The following is a 19589-nucleotide window of genomic DNA, read 5'->3' as shown; positions in this document are numbered from 1 at the left end:
ATACAATACGTGGCACAGTCGTCAGCCCCTTGTTGAAGCACTCTTATAATTCCATTATCCTTTTCACCTCACACATTTCCACAGAAGCTATGCAAGTCGTACCTGACTTTGTGGTTCGCACTTTCCTTGGTCACCTAGCAACAGCAGCGACAAACAACGCGCCTGCCTCTCTGGACCCTTAGCAAAATCTCTTGCGCTTTCACTCCTGCACTTCTCTCTCGCTCTGTTTCACTCACCGCACCTCAATTCCACACTTTCGTTGCCAAATCATGACCATGTCTTCTACTCCTAAGGACGATGCCGTACTGGATAACTCGAGTGCCGAGAAGGCGTCGACAAATACTTCCGCCCCCGATGAAGCTGAGCCGGTGGTAGCGACTGATGAATCGAAGTACACCACAGGCCTGAAGCTCTACCTGATCAATGCTGGTCTCACGATCTCGATCTTCCTCGTTACTCTCGAATCGACCGTCATCAGCACTGCCATTGTGGACATCACCGACGAACTGGGTGGCTATGAGAAGAGCTCATGGCTTTTCACGGCATATATGTTGACCTACTGCAGTAAGCATTTCCTTACCCTCACAGACAGACCACTTCGCTAATCCTGTCCAAGGTCTCCAGATGATCTGGGCAAAGCTCTCAGACATTGCAGGACGGAAATACACCCTCATAGCTTCGCTACTTATCTTCACCATCTTCTCGGCGCTTTGCGGAGCTAGTCAGACACTCATCCAGCTCATCATGTTTCGATGGTGTCAGGGTATCGGCGGCTGCGGTGTATACGCACTCACTCAACTCATGTTCATGGAGATTGCGCCACCGGGCAAGTTGCCAAAGTACATGGCAGGTGTTAGTATGGTGCTCGCACTCAGTCTGATTACGGGGCCGCTTCTTGGTGGCGGCATCACCCTGCATGGTAGCTGGCGCTGGATCTTCCTTTTGAAGTATGTACACGTCATTGAAGAATACTCGTCAACGTACTAACATTGGTGTAGCGTTCCTGTCGGAGTTCTTACTGCTGTATCACTTTGCTTCACACTTCCGAGAACGCTGTTCAACGAGCCAGCTGCGCAGCAGACACACCCGATCTTCTCGAAGCATTCCCTCAGTCGACTTGACTTCCTTGGAGCGACGTTGATGCTCGGCACTCTCGTGTTACTCGCTACAGGTCTCCAGCAAGCGTCGCTGAACTATGCGTGGTCTTCCAACAAAGTCCTTCCTCTACTCGTCGTTTCCGCGCCTTTCGCCGTCGCGTTCTTCACATGGCAATGGTACATAACACAGCGTCGCACCAACCCCGAGCCCGTCTTTCCGTGGCGCTTCTGTCAGAGCCGCATACAGCTCGGCATGATCATGTAAGTCCACAACTTTGTATCACCATGATGCGTCATTCTGATGTAGACATGCAGAAATACCTATCTCTCCGGCACGGTCATGTTCGTATGCATTGCGCAGATCCCCCAACGTTTTATCACGGTCAACGGCCTCTCTCCCCTTGCCGCCGCCGCCCGACTCCTCACATACGGCGCTTTCGTGCCCTTTGGCAGTGGTATCGCTGGTGCGATGATGGGCAAGCCCAGGATACCGCCATGCTGGATCATTCTCGGTGGCTCCTTGATGGAGATTCTCGGTATTGCCTTGCTGTCGCAGATCGATACTTCGTCGCATATCGATGCTAGTCAGTATGCGTTCCAGATCATTGCCGGAACGGGTACTGGTCTTGTCAACTCGGGACTCATCCTGCTTGTGCCATACGCGATGTATAAGAGGGATTTGGGTAAGCTACCGACAACATTCACACACGCATGTGTTCAAGGTTTTCGTTTACTAACGACTACCAGCCGTTGGCTCAGCAGCTACATCGCAGTTCCGCACCCTGGGCGGTCTAGTCGGTATCGCTATCGTTACATCTATCTCCACACCCTACATTCGCTCCCATCTGACCGACATCCTACCCTTGGAGCTTACCGAGAGCCTGCTAGAAAGGACGGAGTTAGTGCAGACTCTTTCACCGGAAACGTTGGAGCGTGTGAGGCAGGTGTTTGGTGAGGCGTATAACCTGCAGGTCAAGGTACTGATTGGATTTGCGGTGGCTAAGGTGCCGGTCACGGGTATGATGTGGACGAACTTAAGGGTGGAGAGTAAGTGAGCGGGCGAAGATCGGCACAGAGTTTGAGCGACGATGGTTACATTTGACGAATACATCAAAGTGTACTTTCCTGTATCCCGACGTCTTAGAAGGCCCCGAAGGTACACAGTAGCTTCAGATAGATAGACCACTGTGGTCAAGACATCACAGCTATTCACCACGTGCGTGCTCCCCCCAGAGTAATTCCAGATGTAATTGGAGGCACTCAATCACTCAATCACTCATAAACCTCCGATCGCTTCGCAAAGACTGCCTTGGCTACGCGCACATGCTGACCTTCTCTTTCCATCAACTTAGTAGAACGTGCTAGCTCAAGTCTGAGTCATCCTCCTCTGCCTCAAAAGCCTCATCGTCATCCTCCTCCTCCTCTTCGAAATCCATGTCCTCATCGCTGTCCAAGAGATCGTCGTTGGACAGTGTGAACGCATCATTCCTAGCCGCCGTTTCCTCCGCCTTCATCCTCTCCAGCTCAATCTCATGCGCCTGTCTCATCCGCGCATGCTCATGTTCCTGACGGGCGACGCGTCGCGCCACAACGGCCATGATCGCATCTTCACCGTATTGCGGGCCCAAGGTGCGAAGAATATTGTTGATGTCTTGCTGCGTGATAGGGTCGCCAGTAGGTTCGAAGAGTAGGCGCTTGCATGTTGGACATGTGTTACCGACTTCGAGCCAGGCGTCTAGGCATTGTTGACCGATGATGTGGCCGCAGGCGGCGATTCGTACAGCACGGTGAAGCTTGGACTCCGCGGGCTTACTCTTCGTGGGATGGAGGGCGAGAGGATGGCGGCAGATGGTGCAGTCTTGCGATGCGTGCGCGTGCGACTGTTGGACCTGCTCGAGGCCCAGGCTGTTGAACATCTCCTTGCTTGCGAAGACTGTCATTTTGGATTTGAGAAAGCTGAAGTAGTCGCGAGTGTATTATGAGTCGCGGGGGGTTGACTTCGGTTTCAAGGCGGGTTGTATGTGACAAGGTGAGAGTGAGAATTGTCGCCGGTCGCACTTTCTCGAAATGGAGCAATCGAGGTGAAATAGTGCACGGTTGTCGCATCGATTTTTTGCGATTGCTACAATGGACTGAACAAGCGCGGGTGCGTTGGTTTGAGGACTTACATCTCGTGGAATTACATTATGAGCGTGTCGCATTGGCCAGAACAGTGGGTGTCGCCTGTCTACCATGGTTCAGGACAATGTTTTCACATTACAGTAGATGACCGGCATCTACCAACCAAAAAACTGCGTGCAGCCCTCATAGAGAGAGATAGATATCAGTGGAGTCTACTTTGATATGCATGAATCTAGAATTCATTGGGTGTCTTTGGGAAGGCGTTTGTGTTTGGCGACACAACTCATAGGTAGTACTGAGCAAGGCCTTCGGGCATCATAAGCTGTAGACCATCAAATAAAAACTTCAAAAAACATCGAAAAGTCTGTTACTACTACTGCGTCTATTCTAGCCCGTTCTGACCTCGATATTGAGTATGTCAGGCTCCGTTCCAGAGTATAGCGGGAAACTTGAGGTTGCGTCTTCGCATGCTTGGTCAGCCCTGTGTCAACTGGGATAACAGCATACATGTATGCCTGGTGATATGCAGTAGAAAGCCACATTTGAAATCCACGCGATAGCTGCAACGTGTTGCGATGGAGAAGCACCTCGTATAAGAAAAGAACCGGAACAGCCCTGCAGACTACATTAGGATGAAAGCAAGCGAAGTAAGTGACCTAACATCGATGTAGGTTCCAGCGTGTTCAGCCTTTTCCTACCTAGGTCGACGTGGAAGCGAAAATAAGGTCAAAGCCGTAACGTCATGCTGCTGGAAATGGCAGGCTCGCGAAGTTTGATGGTACGCTAGCTGTATTCTAGTTAGCGTCAAGGCACCCGTCTACGGGTCGACCAGCGACCGTGGGACACATAAAGGACACATTTACTGAGCTTGCATACTTGGCCTGTACATAAGAAGGAATACTGCCGCGTCCTAAGTGCAGATTCACATACACTCGACAATATGTCTGATTCATTCCGTTACCGCCACACCCCGGAGGGGGCACTCGAATGGAGCAAAACACCTCGAATGTTATTCCTTCAGTCAATCTACAATCAATATCACGACCCTGCGCGCCCAATTACCGATGAAAAAGACACCAACAACTGGCTGAACGATTTTCGCGACATTCGCAACAGACGCCCGGAGGTAGAGCCGCCCTACTCTTGCACAGAGCGTTCAGCAGTCGAAGCATGGAGACAGCAAGTCGAATCGCAAGTGAAGACACGTATAGCTAGTTACCGATGCATAGTATCAAATACAAAAGAAACTCTCCGCTGTTTTGAACTTAGTGCTAGGGACTATCCCCGTACAGAACATCGGATGCTCCAGATCCCCGAATTACTAGACGCCATACTTCACTTCGCAGGACCTGTAGCACAACTCCGCGTGTTGCGTGTATCGAAGTGCTGGCACAAAAGCGCAATGGCCGTTACAAACAGTTGCAATACCGCTGTTCCATTCCGGGCATCACCGCTTTGCATGCCGGTAGAGCACGGAAAGCTTATTGATGAAGACGCCATGGCACCTTTCCAGCCCGGTTCTGACGAGATGAAAAGATTCGAATGGGATTTCGAACGTGTCCACAAGAGGTGGCGCAAATCGAAAGGAAGCGGGGCCCTATACTTTCCCGCCAAGTGTGCTCAGAGGCGCGACCTCCCCGGTCCCTTGTCTGAGACCCTCGATCATCTAGACAATTCCCAACACATCCATACCTTCCCTTGGAGCCAGAATGGACGCACATCTCGTGAGACAGACATATATTGGTTGGACCTAAGCCAGTTGGAGGTAAATCCATACCTTGAAGCACTTTTCGCAGATGAACACCAGAGCAAGCATCGTCTCGGTAGATGGGAGATTAGCCTAAGGACATTGGCAAGCCCGCAGACACTTCTGCTCAATTCTCTCCTCTCGGAAAAAGCTCTGCTGAACGCCATTGGGTCTATGCATGTCACATCACCACCCTGCCGAGCTTTAGGCATTTACCATGACGACTTTTATAAAACGCATACGAATGGCCGCAATACACTTCTGACTAGGATCAGGAATGATCATGGTGTACGCGTTTCTGAGCTTGTGGACGCGTTACAAGACTTCGCACCCATCATTCAAGAAACTTGGTTTAAAAGTACTGAATGGCTTCTCAAAGAGATATCGCAAGCGCACTGGATCGACGACATCTGGAGGGTACCTGGCGCACCCACGATTCGAATATTTTTGGATAACGTGGACATGTCAGATGATGTCCATATGATCAATTCAAGTTCTTCGCTAGAAGAACTTGAAGCATGGGAGACAGCAAATCCGTTGGTACTCGGCTTGTCAAGCCATGTCACTCGCGCTGTTCAGATGAGAGCAGAGCCTCTACGGAGATCAAGAGAGAAGGAATGGATATCAGAAGATCTTATTGAGCCTGCTGAAAGTACTACCGGTCGGCATCCCATCAACTGGGATACATGAGGTAGTGGTTCGATCGCTCGAAGTCGCAGGAGTTACTGAGGCTGTGACTGCATGTTTCGGAGTTTGTGGCTGGTTCCTTACGTCACCTTGCCAAAGGTGCCATATGTGGCATAAAGTATACTCATTCTCTGGATATTTGGTAGAATAATCTTCAATGTACAGTTTCCTCTTCCAACACACATTCTAGTCTCTGTTGTTGTCGCAGAAACGACCTGCGCACATACCTTCTCCAAGCTGGGCATCTGTCTGGTCTCAATCAACTTCACACCCTCTCCGGCACACCAATCCGATGCTGGAAACACCAGTGATTATATGCAGTCGATGCGAACTGGCACTCCCTCCCATCGTCTGGCGCATCTCTCAAAGTCTTCGTGAAAAAAGTCCTTGGGTGGAACTCGCTGCAACGGTCGCACCACAGCATCCCAGGCAGATCCCAGCTTTTGTTCTCGAGCATCAGTCGAGAGGCGAAGACATCGCGCCTCATGCGTCGCCAGTACACCAGTAGAGCGGGTTGATCGAAATAACGTCGGCGTTGCAAAATTGCGGTATGCCTGCAAGTACGAAGGAGCGTTAGGAGGTCGGCGGGAGGGAGGTACATGGCGATTTGCTCGAGAAGCTCATTAGGTAGGCGGTATAGTGCAGACTCTCGATGATTGCGGTTCTCGATACGAAGGTATTTCCTTTGTGTCTTGAGATTGTGCCATCGCCCTATAATCGCTTGCAGATACGAGTTATTTTCCTCCAAGCAGAAGTATCTTTCATCGCGCGATACGATAAGATTGCCGTGGGTCCGCGTTATGGGTGTGACCCTGCCTGACGAGGTGATGGCCGCCCCTGTCGTGATGATGCTCATTGCCGCGAATGCAGCCACCTGCATTGTGTCGAGGCAGATAGTTTTGGGACGTTGATGTTATTTTCAAAAAGAGTTTTTAAGTAACTTGTGGTATGTCCGCCTCCTCATATAGTAGCGTCAGATTATACTACTAGCCTGCTTACCGTCACGAGAGGTCTTGCTCGAGAATCCACATCTGTTTCCATGGTTGTGAGGTATGTTGTGATATGCCCAGTGGCGGCTCGTTGCTCACTACCTAGGTACGCATCATCGACGAACCGCTCCACAATTCTAAGTAGTGCGCGAGAATGTGCGAGCTGAGCACATTTGAGCTGCTATGATCGAGGCCAATGCGAGAGCCTGGATGTGTTGTCGACGAAACGTGATCGTGCCGTGGAAGATCCATGCCCGTGCAAGTCACAACGAAAGCAGGAGCTCGGGGTACCGGCGCTACTGTCGCCGCACCCGAGCCCACGGTGTTCAACCCGCAGGCTCTTACGCGCTGTGCGTCCATCACCAACACGCCGCATTTACTTTCCTATCCTTTAAGTAATCTCAAGGCCAACGCCATAAGAGTTGAGAACTACCGGCAACGAGGCGAATCCTCGCGCACTCGACGTGTCAATCGCGCCCAGATGCCATTGTCGTCGGAAAACCATGTCACATCTCGGTCACAGCTCCTTGCCTCAGCGCCTACATACTGATCGCTCGATCCCGCAGTTGGTTCAGTGCATTAATCATTCCGCTGTCCGCTCGGCTATCCACTGAGTCGCAAAGATGGTACATGCAGGCACCTGGGTTACGTTTGCGCTAAGCCGAATCTTTACCAGCGCCCAGGCTTCAGTTCCCGACGTCTGTCCGGGTGCGCAACAACGAACCGTGGGACATTGAAAGGACAGCTGTACAAAGCAACATTTAAAGGCTCGGTCGCGCTTGCTTCTTCCATTCTCCTCATTAACCTTAATTGACACCTGCGACAAACTGGATCCTGCTTGTCATGGGATCCGCCATCTCTTGGGCATCGTCTTCTGTTGTGAAAGACACGACTCTGAATGCTAGAGAAGAATTCTTGTCTTCAATCTATCAATCGTGCGATGATGCAATACCACCTGGAATTCGAAGGTCCTGGACCAAAACGCTGGATCTCAACAACGAACCTACAAAGGTGTCGCCACTCTACTCCCCCTCAGAGCAACGAGCTGTTGAACAATGGAGACTGGAGGTTGGTCACCGAGTGAGGGCACGCATAGCCCTTTATCAGGCTCACAAATCAGATACAATACCTGAAACGCATAACCAACGACCATGCCAACAACCATGCCAACGTACAGAGCATCACTTGTTTCAGGTCTCCGAACTACTGGATATAATACTTCAGTTCGCCGGACCCGAGACCCAAACTCGAGCGTTAAAGATTTCGACTGCTTGGCGCACCTCTGCCACATCTGTCATACGCAGCCGTACAAACATTGACGCATTTTGCACCGGTTTATCACCCAGGGTGCCAACAGAATATGGACAGATCATTGATTGGGAAAGCGAGACCCCGCTTCAACTCAGCACCGACAAAGTCGCGCAATTTTGCCTTCCCGTGGCACGCATACGCGACAAACCTCGTCATCCGCAAGTCCACAGGTTCTTGTATTTTCCCGCATGCTTCGCACAGTCGCCAGATCTACCGGACGCGATTACGGACTATTTGAACGACTTGGATGTTGCGCAACGCGGCGATGCCCATACAGACGTACATTCGGTCTCCCGCGACTCAGATCTTTACTGGCTCGATCTCAGCCAGTTCCGAACCAACCCATACTTCGAGTCCTTGTTCTCCGAAGAAGATCGCTTCAAACAACACTTAGGCCGGTGGGAAATTAGTCTACGTGCGGAGGCTACATACAAATCCCTGTTGATCGATGATACGACTTCGAATCGACTTCTTCTCCAGGCCGTCGGATCAATGCAGATTGTTCACCCACCGTGCAAGAGTCTTGGCATCTATCATTTCGACCACGGTAAACGTAAGATAATCGGAACACACCTGCTGCTGAGAAGACTTCGCAGGGAAGATGGCATCCGCGTGATTGATCTCATAAGAGCACTGCATGAATTGGCCCCTGCCTTGTTATCGACGTGGATGCGCCATGCGGAGCGACTCCGTGACCAAGTAAAAGATGCGCACTGGATAGACGACCTCTGGAAAATCCCCGGAACACCAAGATTCCGAATTTGTCTAGACAATACCAGTATTTCAGATGACTATTGTCCAGACAACCTTCCAAGAGGGACGCTTTTGGGTTTCTCGCGAGAGGCGGCAGCCGTAGATGCGCAGTTGGGTATGGCCGCTCACATCACTCGTCAACCGTACATGTTCGCCGAGAAATTCAGGGGAACTAGGGAAGGTGAATGGCTTCCGAACGAACTCTTTGAGCCTATGAAGAGTGAGACGGACCGGCACCCTATCGAATGGAACAAGTGATATCCATCTTGGCTTCCGGCGTGTACATGAAGACGCAGGCTATTGAGCCACTGACAATCTACGCAACACTTATCTTGCTCATACGCAGAAGTACTCTCCGACGAGAGATACTCTAATTCTCAGAGACTTGGCTGCACATGGTAGAGCAGGCGGCGTCGTTTTCACCATCATGTAGCCTCGCCACCCGTTGAAGATCGCTCTGGGAGCGTCGCGTCTCGAATATGTAGTTGTAACAACAATCAAATGTGCTTTCAAAATGAGAACGCATATGTATAGGTCAGCATCACGCAATCTCACTAAAAGTGACGTAAGGTGTATTCCTTCGAGGATTGAGGATGTATTGCTACTCATTACCCAATTCTTCTACCCAACCTTCACCCTTAAACCCGCAGCATCACGCGTCACCCTCCAGCATTATCATTACCCATCCACCATTCGCATACCAATAGCCAATCAATCCCACCTCGCAAGTCCTCGCCACTGTAATCCCAGCAACTCCTACCAACGCACTTCCCAACCCCCAACCCCGTCAAAACCACACCTCCGTCGACCAATTCGGCACCGCAGCCTTGGTCACACGCTTCTGCGCCGGCCTCACAGCAACCCGCGGGTTCAACACCCGCCGATCAATCGTACCATCCGTCATTGCGCCCCCTTCCATATCTGCCGACGAAGAACTAGGTAAAAGCATCGATTTAATCCGCGAAAATAGCGACGGCTGTGGCGATTCTGGGCCGTGCTCTCCTTCTATCTTTGGCGACAGGTCAGGTGGTGCCGGGCCATTACTCGGAGGAGTGCGCAGGGGTGAGCGAGAGGAAGGGATGGCCGTTGACCCAGGAGTCAGGGCCGGAGACGGTGTCGGCTCAGGTACAGGTGGTGTCGCATGTGGTGGTGGGGGCGTGGATGGACTGATTGGCGGTGTTGGGGTGGATGATTGTAAGGGCGGCGGGCTCGTTGGCGGCACGGACACCGAGGACGAAAGTTGGGGACGCGCCACAATGCTTGTGTTGGGAGGGAGAAGCGAGCTTCCTGTAGGTGGGATGGCTGGGACGCGCGGTGATAGGCTTGCATCTTGCGACGGGGAGAGTGATCGCTGCACGGGCGCGGTAGAAGTTTCCTCTTCTGCGGTTGGCATTGGTGCTGGCTTGGTAGACACAGCCGCTGCTCTATCTCTGAGATCATCGCTTGGTCTAGGGCTTACTTCTGGTATCGACTCCATGTGTGTTATTTGCCGACCGAGAATAGTTGACGTTGGCGTCGGCGTTGGATCATCATCAATTACTTGCTCAACAACGATTGGACCGTTTTCATCATCATCCGGAAAAGGTCCATCGTAGACTTTACGTCGTCTGAAGCAACGACAGCAGCACAGCATTGAAAGTAAACCTCTGTATATATTCATTCAGTAAAAGGTAGGTTTGAGAAGAGAAAGCGCGGCCGTAGCTATAAGGTGATGTTTGTGAAGAGAAATTGCGCGAATGAGTGTGCAAGGCGGTCTATATGACAGATATGGGAAGAGTGCTATGCACTCACAGGAACAGGGCTACCGCTGCAGCGAGACCACCAATGAGCCCATTCCTGATGCTGCTGTCCTTTTCGCGAGCATCAGCTTCAGACAATATATCGCCTGGGGTTTGACGGCGCGAACGGCTGAAAGGGAGATTGAATCGGAGTGCTGATGCTCCGGAGGTCTGCTTAACCTTCTGGTCGCCGGTAGCGGTGTACACTCCAGTCATGGGCATCGAGTTCGTTGCAGTGGGCTGTGGTTCGGATTCACCCGCGGTCGTCGGCACGTCCTCCTCGGATGGATACCAGATGCCTGCCTTCACGGTACCATTGCCCGCGATGATAGCTGCGTTTTCCTCCTCCGTGCAGGCAAGGATTGCTTGACGAATCCAGCAGATGGATGGAGGGCTCTCTCCTGGGTCATTTCTGTGCTCAGAGGTGCTGGGGCCTTCTGTACTGAAGCTGGACAGGTCGACGTCGCGACCGGTGCTGATATCGTCGCCATGAATGATGCGACTGAAGACGGTAAATGCGGTTTCTGGCTGAAATTTCGGGACGTAGTGACCGGAGTCGTATATCCGAGAAAAGGACAGGTTGCCATATTGACGGACAGCGCCGCCAACGTAAGCCTCGTTCACCTGAATGTCCGCATATCCAGCCTCTTTGAAAGTCGTCTCGTAGCCTGGCACACGACTGGCAATCTCGAGAGAGTTGTTCTGTCCTCCATACCAGTTGCATATGATGTCCGCGTCACCGTAGATGAGGCCGACTTTGATGCCGCGGGCGAGCAGGTCTGCCACGGCCTCCAATGCGCCTCCGCGGGCGGAGTCTCCATCTAGATTTATGGTTAGCAAAGTAGATGCGTATAGAATCGAGAATGGGGCTTGATCTCATACTGTAGCTGAAAGCATCCAAAACCATGTCATTCGTAGAAGTGAAGTTGACTGGAGCACCCACGGATTGCATAATGTGTTCTTCGTTAAGGTAGGTCTCAAGTGCATCACTAGGGCCAACTGTCGGGAGAGCTCGGATGTCGTAGATACTTCTACCAGGAAGATAGGCGGGACCGACGTTTGTTTGGCATGTTAAGAGCGCACTTATGCAAATGTCGTTCACTTCCTGGACGGTACCCAGGCCTTGGGGATCGTTGGCAGCTGCCGCAGCAGTGCACTGGTCAACCAAATCTACACAACCCCCTTCTGCATAGACTTCTGATATCGCGTTTTGATAGGTTGTGAGATCATAGCCTTCGATGCCGTAGGTATTGTTGTATGCGAAGAGCAAGCCCGAGGTTGTTGACGTCCTGACATCCATTATACCGTTGACGATGCCCACTGAACCAACGCGTATCTCCAACGTTTCAGCCGGAAGATCGCCCTTCTTTCGCCGATCGTTCTGCTCTTCGTAGTGGTCTGCAAAGACTGGACCATAAATACCTCCATAGCTCTCAGCAAACAGGTTTATCTCAGAGGGGTTGACAGTGTCGGTATCGGATCGAACACCAGGGTTGTACTGGGGAAAGGCCGACAAGAAGCCTTGAAGGAAGTGCCACGAGGAATCCGCAGCAATAACAGTCAAGTTCTCAGTTTTCCTAGAGCTGGCAGACGGGAAGGTGCCGTTTTTGAAGCGCCATTCCGGGACGTCGGCGGGAAGCGGAGAAGGTTCCATGCGCTGATCTAGATCTGCCCAGTAGCCTTTGCTGAAGTCGACCGAAACATTGACGGGCTCATCGTATGAGAAGCCGACCTGCGTAGGTTGGTCGATGAAGAGTATGTTGGAGCTGCGGTCCCATCCCCAAACCCTAGGCTGAGAGACGTAGCTGCCGTTTGGCCCTTCTACCAGCTCGCATGGCCCCAGTTCTGAGAAGAGACCAATCATGCTCGAACTTCCAGGTCCTCCACTCAGCCAGATGGTCAATGGCGCAGTTTCCGGATTCTCACGTGCTTCGAAGAACCAGAAGAAGGTGTTGATCGGGTAGTTTTGCTCGGCCGGCGACAGTGTGAACGGGGGAATGTTGACATATCCAGTATACTGCTTCTGTGTCTCAAACGCCGTTGCGCATACGTGGGCCTCGGGTGATTTGTAGGATATGGTGATGCGCGGGTCCGCAGGCGATTGGATAACGGTATCGTAGGTTACAGGTAGTGGATACTGCTGGGCGATTGAGGACCCAGCGTGGAGAGCAGACATGAGAACGATGGCAAGTAGTTGGATCTAATGACCGTCAGTGATTGGTCGATTTGCGCAGAGCAGTGTGCCTACCATGTTGGCGGGAACCGGTGTAGCGGAAAGCTATCGCGCATGAGAATGAGGATAAGAAGCCTGATAAGGTAGAGCAGGCGGCCGAATTGTTACAGTCAAGCGATGCGCAGTGCCGCGTCTTTGGTCCCGTGTTGAGGAAGTGAAAAGACGACGGTCGTTCAGAGGCAACCGCGTGTAGTGCCTAGTGGTATTTGTAAGGCGCCTTCCTTCACTTCGGACAAGCGAAGGGATGCGCGAAACGGGCAGTCCCTCGCTCACTGCAGAGCAGCGGCGAAGAGAGCGTTGCGCGGGTGTACACGCCACGAGGACTAGCGAGCGTTTGTACTACAATACTACGCGATGATGTAAACGGCAGGGAAAGGGAAATCCAGTTCGGTATCACAATAGTCGTGCACAATCACTCACAATAATGCAGCTGTACCCTTCCAATACACACTGCATTCTGTTGCTCGCCGAAGCATCTGTCCTGTCGCGCACCACTCTGCCTCATCATCACAGCGCGTTGTGTAAGACATCTCAGCCACCTTGTGCTATTTACGCGCTACGCCGCGTGCTAGAGGCTTGTAGGAACGTGTCTAGGAAATTATACTTGCCGTACCCTAGTGTCGGGTGCATACAGCCTAAATGCCGACAAGGGCTTGCATGGTCATGGATCCGGCCGCCAGCCACCCTTACGTTTGGGTCGACATCCAAGGCGCGTAAACCGGCTGTGTTGTGAAGCCATGTAGTCAACTGTTCAGAGCCGCGTTGGCCAGTTGTATCCTTCTGCCGTGGCCCCCATATATCCACGCAACCGCGTCGGCCATGTCGTTGTGGTACGGTATCCATCCTGCGTAGTGTGAGCTGAGGACTTGCAGGAGTTGGAATGAGACTTACCTTCGGGGGCAAAGCCGCCTGGCTCTTTGCCCTTCAGTTCCTCCCAGGTCTTCTTCCCGGCCAATCCTAGCTGTACAGCTCTTGATCTCTTGCCTCTCTTTGCTATGAGTCTCACTTCACCTTTCATATCCTGGTCCGGCCCTGCGACTCTCCAATTCTCGTTAACTTCGTGCCCTGGCTTCGCTGCCCACGGCTGCATAGTGCGCCCATCTTCGGTCTTCTCATCACCAGTTGCCGTCTGCTGCGCATACGGAACGATGTACATCTTGACCTCTGCGCCGAACTCCTCTCCATCCCGTTCCTTGAGGAGCGCATCCCAGTTCTCAGGTTGTGCCGATCGTTTGCGCCGATGGTCGTAGCCGGACGCGATGAAATCGGTACACGGGGTGATGTAGGTCAGTTCCTTCCAAGCATCGCTGTTCAAGAGTGTCTCGATATCGAAGTAGGTTGTGACGTCTCGCCAACCGTCGCCCATGCCGAAACCGTGCCAGCAATCTTCGACGACCAGTGTATCTAGACAGAGACCGGGAAGTAGTGTGAGCGCATTCGCTGCATAATAGGTCGGGTAGTACTGTGAGCTTCCGGAGGAGTACAACGGGAAGGGATACGCGCGCACTCGGGCATGGCGCAGACGCGTAAGTACACTCTGATCGACGGAGAGGAGCGTCTCGAGTAGATTCTCTGTACCGCGAAAGTGAAGTGTGCAATTGAGCGGGAGATGGCGGTGCGCCTCGGCGAAGATCTGGCGACAACTAAGCAGGAGCGCTATGCGATTAGAAGACTCAGAGTCGTCGCTAGGTGTGCTAGCGTGCTTGAAGCCATGTCGGATAGTGTAGCTGCTGAAGAGGAAGCCATAGATGAGTTCGCGCAACTCAACAGGTATCGTCAGAAGGTTTGGGGCGCTCATGGTGTCGATATTGCTGTCGCGCCGCGATGGTTTCAAGGGCAGGAACGTGCGATTCCCTGCTTTTAAGGGAACCAAGCGATACTAAAGAAGCTGCTATTGATAAGGAGTAGTCTATCCCAGAAGTTGGTTGCCGGACCCAAACAAGTGGTCGTGCTGCGTAAGCGGTGCAACTGGCCGATAAGCAAGATCAGGTTACATGGGAACGATCTGACGGCAGCTGTCAGTCCAGCCCAATCCTGCGGAACGCGCGGATTATAAGTCATGTTCAGCTCACATCCCGGCTGGAGCTCCCTGCCAGCGGTGGTTCTTCCGAGGGTGAGATGACGTTTGAAGCTGTTCGGCGCACTAGGCAATGGGCTAGTGCGCGCCTGAAGTGTCGCATGCGCGGTCGCAAACCACGAACGGTCAGGGTTTGGGCGAGCGATTAGCTGCGCATATGTACACGTGCCACGATAGCGCAAGATCGACATGTATTACAAGATATGGTTTGCTGTGGAAAGCCTACGGCTAGACGAATGGAATGCTCTGTTCTGGGTATCTTCGATGCTCGCTCAAGTTCAGATCTGCCTGCTTCTATGGTCCGCGAGGACTTTGCGCCATATACTATAGCCAACGCCCTCAGTCTGACTTGGACCGCCCACGCGTCCGTTGCTGTTCCTCTTGCAGCTTCTTCTGCTGCCACTGCCATTCTACCAGCACGGGTAGAAACTGCCACAGATCAAACTCGGGCCACAGACACTTCAGGAAAACGATAGACGTGTTCTCGTGGGCTTGCCATAGCATAAAATCGCTCAGCCGCTCGACGCCAGAGGTGCGAACTAGCAGGTCAAGAGGCGGGGCATCAGCCGTCATCATGTTATCGTTCAAAGTCTGAGCGCTGATGGACTCTGGGTCCAGAAACGTCGGCCCGTTATTCGAGTCATCCTTCTCAGGCGAGTTGATGGCGGTCGAGGTTGACGAGGAACGCCCGTCTTCAGCCAGAGCCGCCTCTTTCGAGGGTGACGCTGGCCGCGAATCAGTCTGCTCGGCAAGGCCCTCTGTATCCTCTTCCAACATTTGCTTGCGAATATGCTGGGTGATGTGGGACTCGGAAAAGGTTCGCTTCGAAGGGGTGGGCAGGTTGTGTATCGGCGTGCCGTACGTCTCGACAGTCTTCATCACTGCGGTCGTGATTTCGTGTCGCGAAGTGTAGGGGAAGCAAACGTTGAGGACAGCCCTGCGGATGGTCAGCGATGTCACATAATGGTCGGCGGGCAGCGCACTTCTTGTTGTGTGCTGTCATTGCAACAGCCTTGTCCACGGCCATTTGTACATCGGGACTGAGGAGCTCGCGCTCTCCCAGCACCCGGATGGATGCGCCGTAACGATCTAGCAAGGCTCCGTGCTCTGCCATTTGTTGCAGCTTGACCTTGGCCATGGACATGAGGGCATCGACTTCATGCTTGGAGCGCTTGAAGTTCTCTATGCTGAATGCGTAGATGGTGACGACCTTGACGCCAGTCTTGTAGCAGACTTCGAGGATCTGAGCTGGTTAGCATGGCTCAAAAACACTGATAACAGTCTCCCATACCCTCGCTAACGATTCGAATCCAAGGTTGTGCCCTTCTACCGTCTCAATGTGGTGGTTGCGCGCAAACCGGCGGTTGCCGTCCATTACGAACGCAACATGTTGCGGGATGGGGCCCTGCTTTAGTGACCCGATAAGAAGCTCTCGCAGCTGTCTGACTGTCCAAGCGACGGGCGGCGAGGTCGCAAACCACTTGTGTATGCGTGAATCGTGGAGGGAGCCCATGGTGAATATTGTTGAGGTACTCGGCGTAGGGCGTAGGGGCGTCGGAATTTCGAGGAGGATACAACGTCGTGTTTTATAGATGGGTGAGAAGTCGGATGGATGAGACTATGCTACGGGAGTCAGGGTATCATGGTGTAAAAGGATTGATGCCAATGCTAGACGCTACGTATGACTTCAAGGCGCAGCGATGGTCTGGGAGTCGCGTCACTTTGGGGCCCTGCGGCGGTGTGGCTGGGCTGACTGCGTTAGGCGTGGCGCACCCGTCGCTTCCGATTCTCGAATCTCTTTGCCGGCAGCCGACCTTCCGACCATCTTTCTTCTTCACCGACGCAAGCCTCACTTGCCGCGTCATCAACACTGCGCTCATCGCCCTGCTGTAGCATTCCACCCATCTCTCTACTAACATACATCATCGCCATGGCTGAACAGCCTCAGAGTAACGTGACGGAGCTCGCCGAGCAGCTCGTTGAAGGCTTTGCAGCTCTGAGTGGAGAATACCAGGTTTTGTTTGATTCACAGAAACAACTCGAAAGCAAGCTCTCGTGGGCTAAGCAACAGGTACGCCATGTCCTTTTACGCCCCTTCCTCTTATGATGAACAACTTTAGCTCTAGACCTGAAGCTGCACTCGCAGCTCTGATCGAAAACAATCACAGCTTAGCCTGACCTGGATACATATTCTGCATTTCAGCATACAATACCTTTGACGTACACTGCTGACCATACCCAGTATCTTGACATCCTGAAGCGCTTCTCGCCGAACACGTTGTCGCAAGACCACCTTACCTTCCTGCAAGATCTTGAGCGCGTAGGAGACGAACAACCGCGGACACATGTGAATTTGGTGGAGCAGTTGGCACATAGCGATGATGTAGAGCGCAAGAGCCGAGCACTGGTCATCCAGAAGGCTGAGGAGGCTGCTGTCAAGCTGCACGCCCATGAGAATACTAGCAGTGTAAAAATATGGAGTGGTCCGTCCGCAGACAAATCCGCCTCGTTACCTGAGATACAGACCAATAGAGCCACATCACCCATTGAGAAAGACTTCACTGTTGCTGGAACTCCTAGTAAGCTCGCCTGTCCCTTCGCTTCTGGCAGCGGCAGAGGCAGCCCGCTCGCTACCCCACGTAGCTCAACGTCCCGGTTAAGCGCACGTGGCCGAAGATCGAAACGACCCTCCTTTACCGATCCTATTCGAGCCGAAATATGCAGCAACAATCCTGCTGCTTCCGCAACTGCCTCAGTCGCGGCGTCTGGCTCCGCTGCCGTCTGCCCCATACGCTTCCTCGACCAACACAACCCAGAGGAGGTGGCCCAATACTTTGAGAAACACAAGCATGAGCTACCGAGAAGCCATGAAGTCTGCATCAAGCGCTTCCAGAGTAACCAAGAGAGCATAGAGCAGCTAGATCGCAAGTATGGCAATCTGGTTAATATGATCCAGGGCCTCGGTCAGAAACATCAGGAGTGGCTCCCTGAGGATCCCGACGACGCCATCGAAGAAGAGCCCGAGGCTGAAGCCCACTTCAGCACTGACGCAAAGGCGGACACCAAAGTTCAAAATTGGGCCTCAGCTGTCTCGGCAAGTCTCAACGATGGCACCCCACCGCCTGAAGAGGAACCAGAAGAAAACACATTGGACGAGTCGAGAAGCGGTCACTTTGACCGCCCGCTCAAAGAAGTCAGAGTTGGCGAATCTCCAAGTCGGCCCTGGGGCATCTCGATACCAGCCAAATACACCAATGCACACAGCTCATCCTCGGTTGGCTCAGTACCAACAGCGTCGCCGCAACTACCCCTCGAGACTGGCCGTCCAATCGGCGAGACGCCCCAAAAGACTGGCAAATGCCCATTCGATCATCGCGCGATGATGGGACAGACGCCGCAGCAGCCTGAAGTGCCACAATACACTATGCCACCGCAGTCGCAACCTCGGGCCCCAACCACACATGTTCCACCGACAGAAACCCCACCGCAGCCCCGAGCTCCTGAACCATCACAACCACCGAGAGAGACGGAAAGCCCGAAAATGGTACCGCAGATGGTTTTCAACGGGCCTGTATTCTTGGGCTACCCGCCCGAGCAGTTGGCTATACTATTGCAAAACAGCAATCTGGGTGCGTCACTGCGGTAGACATGGAACACTCACTGTACATGTTCTCGCTGGCTGTGTGCTTGTAGGTATGGTATTGTACTCAGAAGGTAGGCTCGAACAGCTGCTTCTTTCACAACTACGCCTCGCCTCGTCTTTTGGTATCGTCGTGCTTCTTGTCATGCGCTCGTCATTGCTTACTACGCTGTGCCTTCGTCCATCTTTCAAAGCTCCTGCGCGTCGATCTTCTACCTCTCCTGGCCGACCCTATGGCACTCATCTTCTGCGATCCGGCTACCGTGCTCATTTCTTCTTCAGATCTGCCATCCACGTCCGTACGCCCTTTGCGCTATCGTGTGCCGCACGAAATACTGCATCGTCGTTAGCTCCTGCATGGCTGAATTTCTCAACACCTACGTTGCCGCTCGTTCTCATCTAGGCCTCGCATGAAGTCGGCGCCTTCCCCTAATGCACCTCGTGGATTATGAGCTTGATCAGCTATGAGGGCAGCCCTGGCCTTGAATGTCTACACGGGTTAGCATATACCGTTGCATCGACCAAACACAGAACTCACATCGCTCAGTACCTCAATCATCTCTTCCTCCTCAAAGAGCTCCAAGATTCGTGCGCCGAGATTGTAGAAGTGCGGGGCGAGAGCTCGCAAATCGACGGTCCGTGGGTCGGCTTTGAGGGCGTTCAGGACGCGCGGAGATAAGGCGGATGGAGGATCGATGGTCACGAGCGAGGATGTATTTAGACTTTGACTGTAGATATTGTGAATACGGAATGTACATATGATTAGAATCTTCATTTACCTCAGTGCAAGCATCTCGCCGAGCCATAGTGGAAGCTCGACTTTTGAACCCTGCTTCATATCGCCGCTCATGTTGCCCTCGAGATAGCCGAGGCCAGGAACGGTAAGCTCAAAGGTACATGGTACCTTTTGCGCATCCGTCAAGATGGCGTCGACGTCGTAATACGAACTCATCTTCTGACAAGCATTTCTGTCAGTAAGCCGACACGTAGAAACAGGAACAAATTGACTATCTTTCAGCTGATGCTGCGGTGCGAAAGAAATGCATCAGAGGCCATCCTTGTACGAGGCAACCGACGTGTCGCGTGTCGTGCCACCAGCCTGGTGCATCGGGACGAATATGCAAGGAGATGAAAGCGCAGGCAGAATGGAGGACGC

At 52.7% G+C, this 19589-nt stretch overlaps 7 protein-coding genes across 7 annotated transcripts; 2 read left to right on the top strand and 5 right to left on the bottom strand.

Moving 5' to 3' along the window:
* Window positions 1-269: 269 nt before the first annotated feature.
* J4E78_006703 (uncharacterized protein) lies at window positions 270-2152 on the top strand (the record flags this gene model as incomplete). Its single annotated transcript, XM_049367313.1, has 5 exons — window positions 270-564; window positions 617-947; window positions 999-1358; window positions 1413-1780; window positions 1845-2152. The coding sequence occupies 5 exons, from the start codon at window positions 270-272 to the stop codon at window positions 2150-2152; spliced, it is 1662 nt and encodes a 553-aa protein (XP_049221060.1).
* A 306-nt stretch (window positions 2153-2458) lies between these two features.
* J4E78_006702 (uncharacterized protein) lies at window positions 2459-3037 on the bottom strand (the record flags this gene model as incomplete). Its single annotated transcript, XM_049367312.1, has 1 exon — window positions 2459-3037. One exon carries the CDS (start codon window positions 3035-3037, stop codon window positions 2459-2461), a length of 579 nt encoding a protein of 192 aa, XP_049221059.1.
* A 7455-nt stretch (window positions 3038-10492) lies between these two features.
* On the bottom strand, window positions 10493-12734 carry J4E78_006701 (uncharacterized protein; the record flags this gene model as incomplete). The annotated part of the gene is made up of 3 exons (XM_049367311.1): window positions 10493-11304; window positions 11366-12683; window positions 12732-12734. The coding sequence occupies 3 exons, from the start codon at window positions 12732-12734 to the stop codon at window positions 10493-10495; spliced, it is 2133 nt and encodes a 710-aa protein (XP_049221058.1).
* Window positions 12735-13459: 725 nt separating this feature from the next.
* J4E78_006700 (uncharacterized protein) lies at window positions 13460-14514 on the bottom strand (the record flags this gene model as incomplete). The annotated part of the gene is made up of 2 exons (XM_049367310.1): window positions 13460-13560; window positions 13608-14514. The coding sequence occupies 2 exons, from the start codon at window positions 14512-14514 to the stop codon at window positions 13460-13462; spliced, it is 1008 nt and encodes a 335-aa protein (XP_049221057.1).
* A 618-nt stretch (window positions 14515-15132) lies between these two features.
* On the bottom strand, window positions 15133-16306 carry J4E78_006699 (uncharacterized protein; the record flags this gene model as incomplete). Its single annotated transcript, XM_049367309.1, has 3 exons — window positions 15133-15730; window positions 15777-16036; window positions 16085-16306. The coding sequence occupies 3 exons, from the start codon at window positions 16304-16306 to the stop codon at window positions 15133-15135; spliced, it is 1080 nt and encodes a 359-aa protein (XP_049221056.1).
* Window positions 16307-16723: 417 nt separating this feature from the next.
* J4E78_006698 (uncharacterized protein) lies at window positions 16724-18439 on the top strand (the record flags this gene model as incomplete). The annotated part of the gene is made up of 2 exons (XM_049367308.1): window positions 16724-16864; window positions 17036-18439. The coding sequence occupies 2 exons, from the start codon at window positions 16724-16726 to the stop codon at window positions 18437-18439; spliced, it is 1545 nt and encodes a 514-aa protein (XP_049221055.1).
* A 261-nt stretch (window positions 18440-18700) lies between these two features.
* On the bottom strand, window positions 18701-19385 carry PSF3 (DNA replication protein; the record flags this gene model as incomplete). The annotated part of the gene is made up of 4 exons (XM_049367307.1): window positions 18701-18768; window positions 18815-18923; window positions 18972-19161; window positions 19213-19385. The coding sequence occupies 4 exons, from the start codon at window positions 19383-19385 to the stop codon at window positions 18701-18703; spliced, it is 540 nt and encodes a 179-aa protein (XP_049221054.1).
* Window positions 19386-19589: the final 204 nt, after the last annotated feature.

This window comes from Alternaria triticimaculans (assembly GCF_023758025.1).
Source record: "Alternaria triticimaculans strain BMP 0046 chromosome Unknown scaffold_9, whole genome shotgun sequence".
Lineage (NCBI taxonomy): Eukaryota > Fungi > Ascomycota > Dothideomycetes > Pleosporales > Pleosporaceae > Alternaria > Alternaria triticimaculans.
This window is presented reverse-complemented; position numbering and strand designations above follow the sequence as displayed.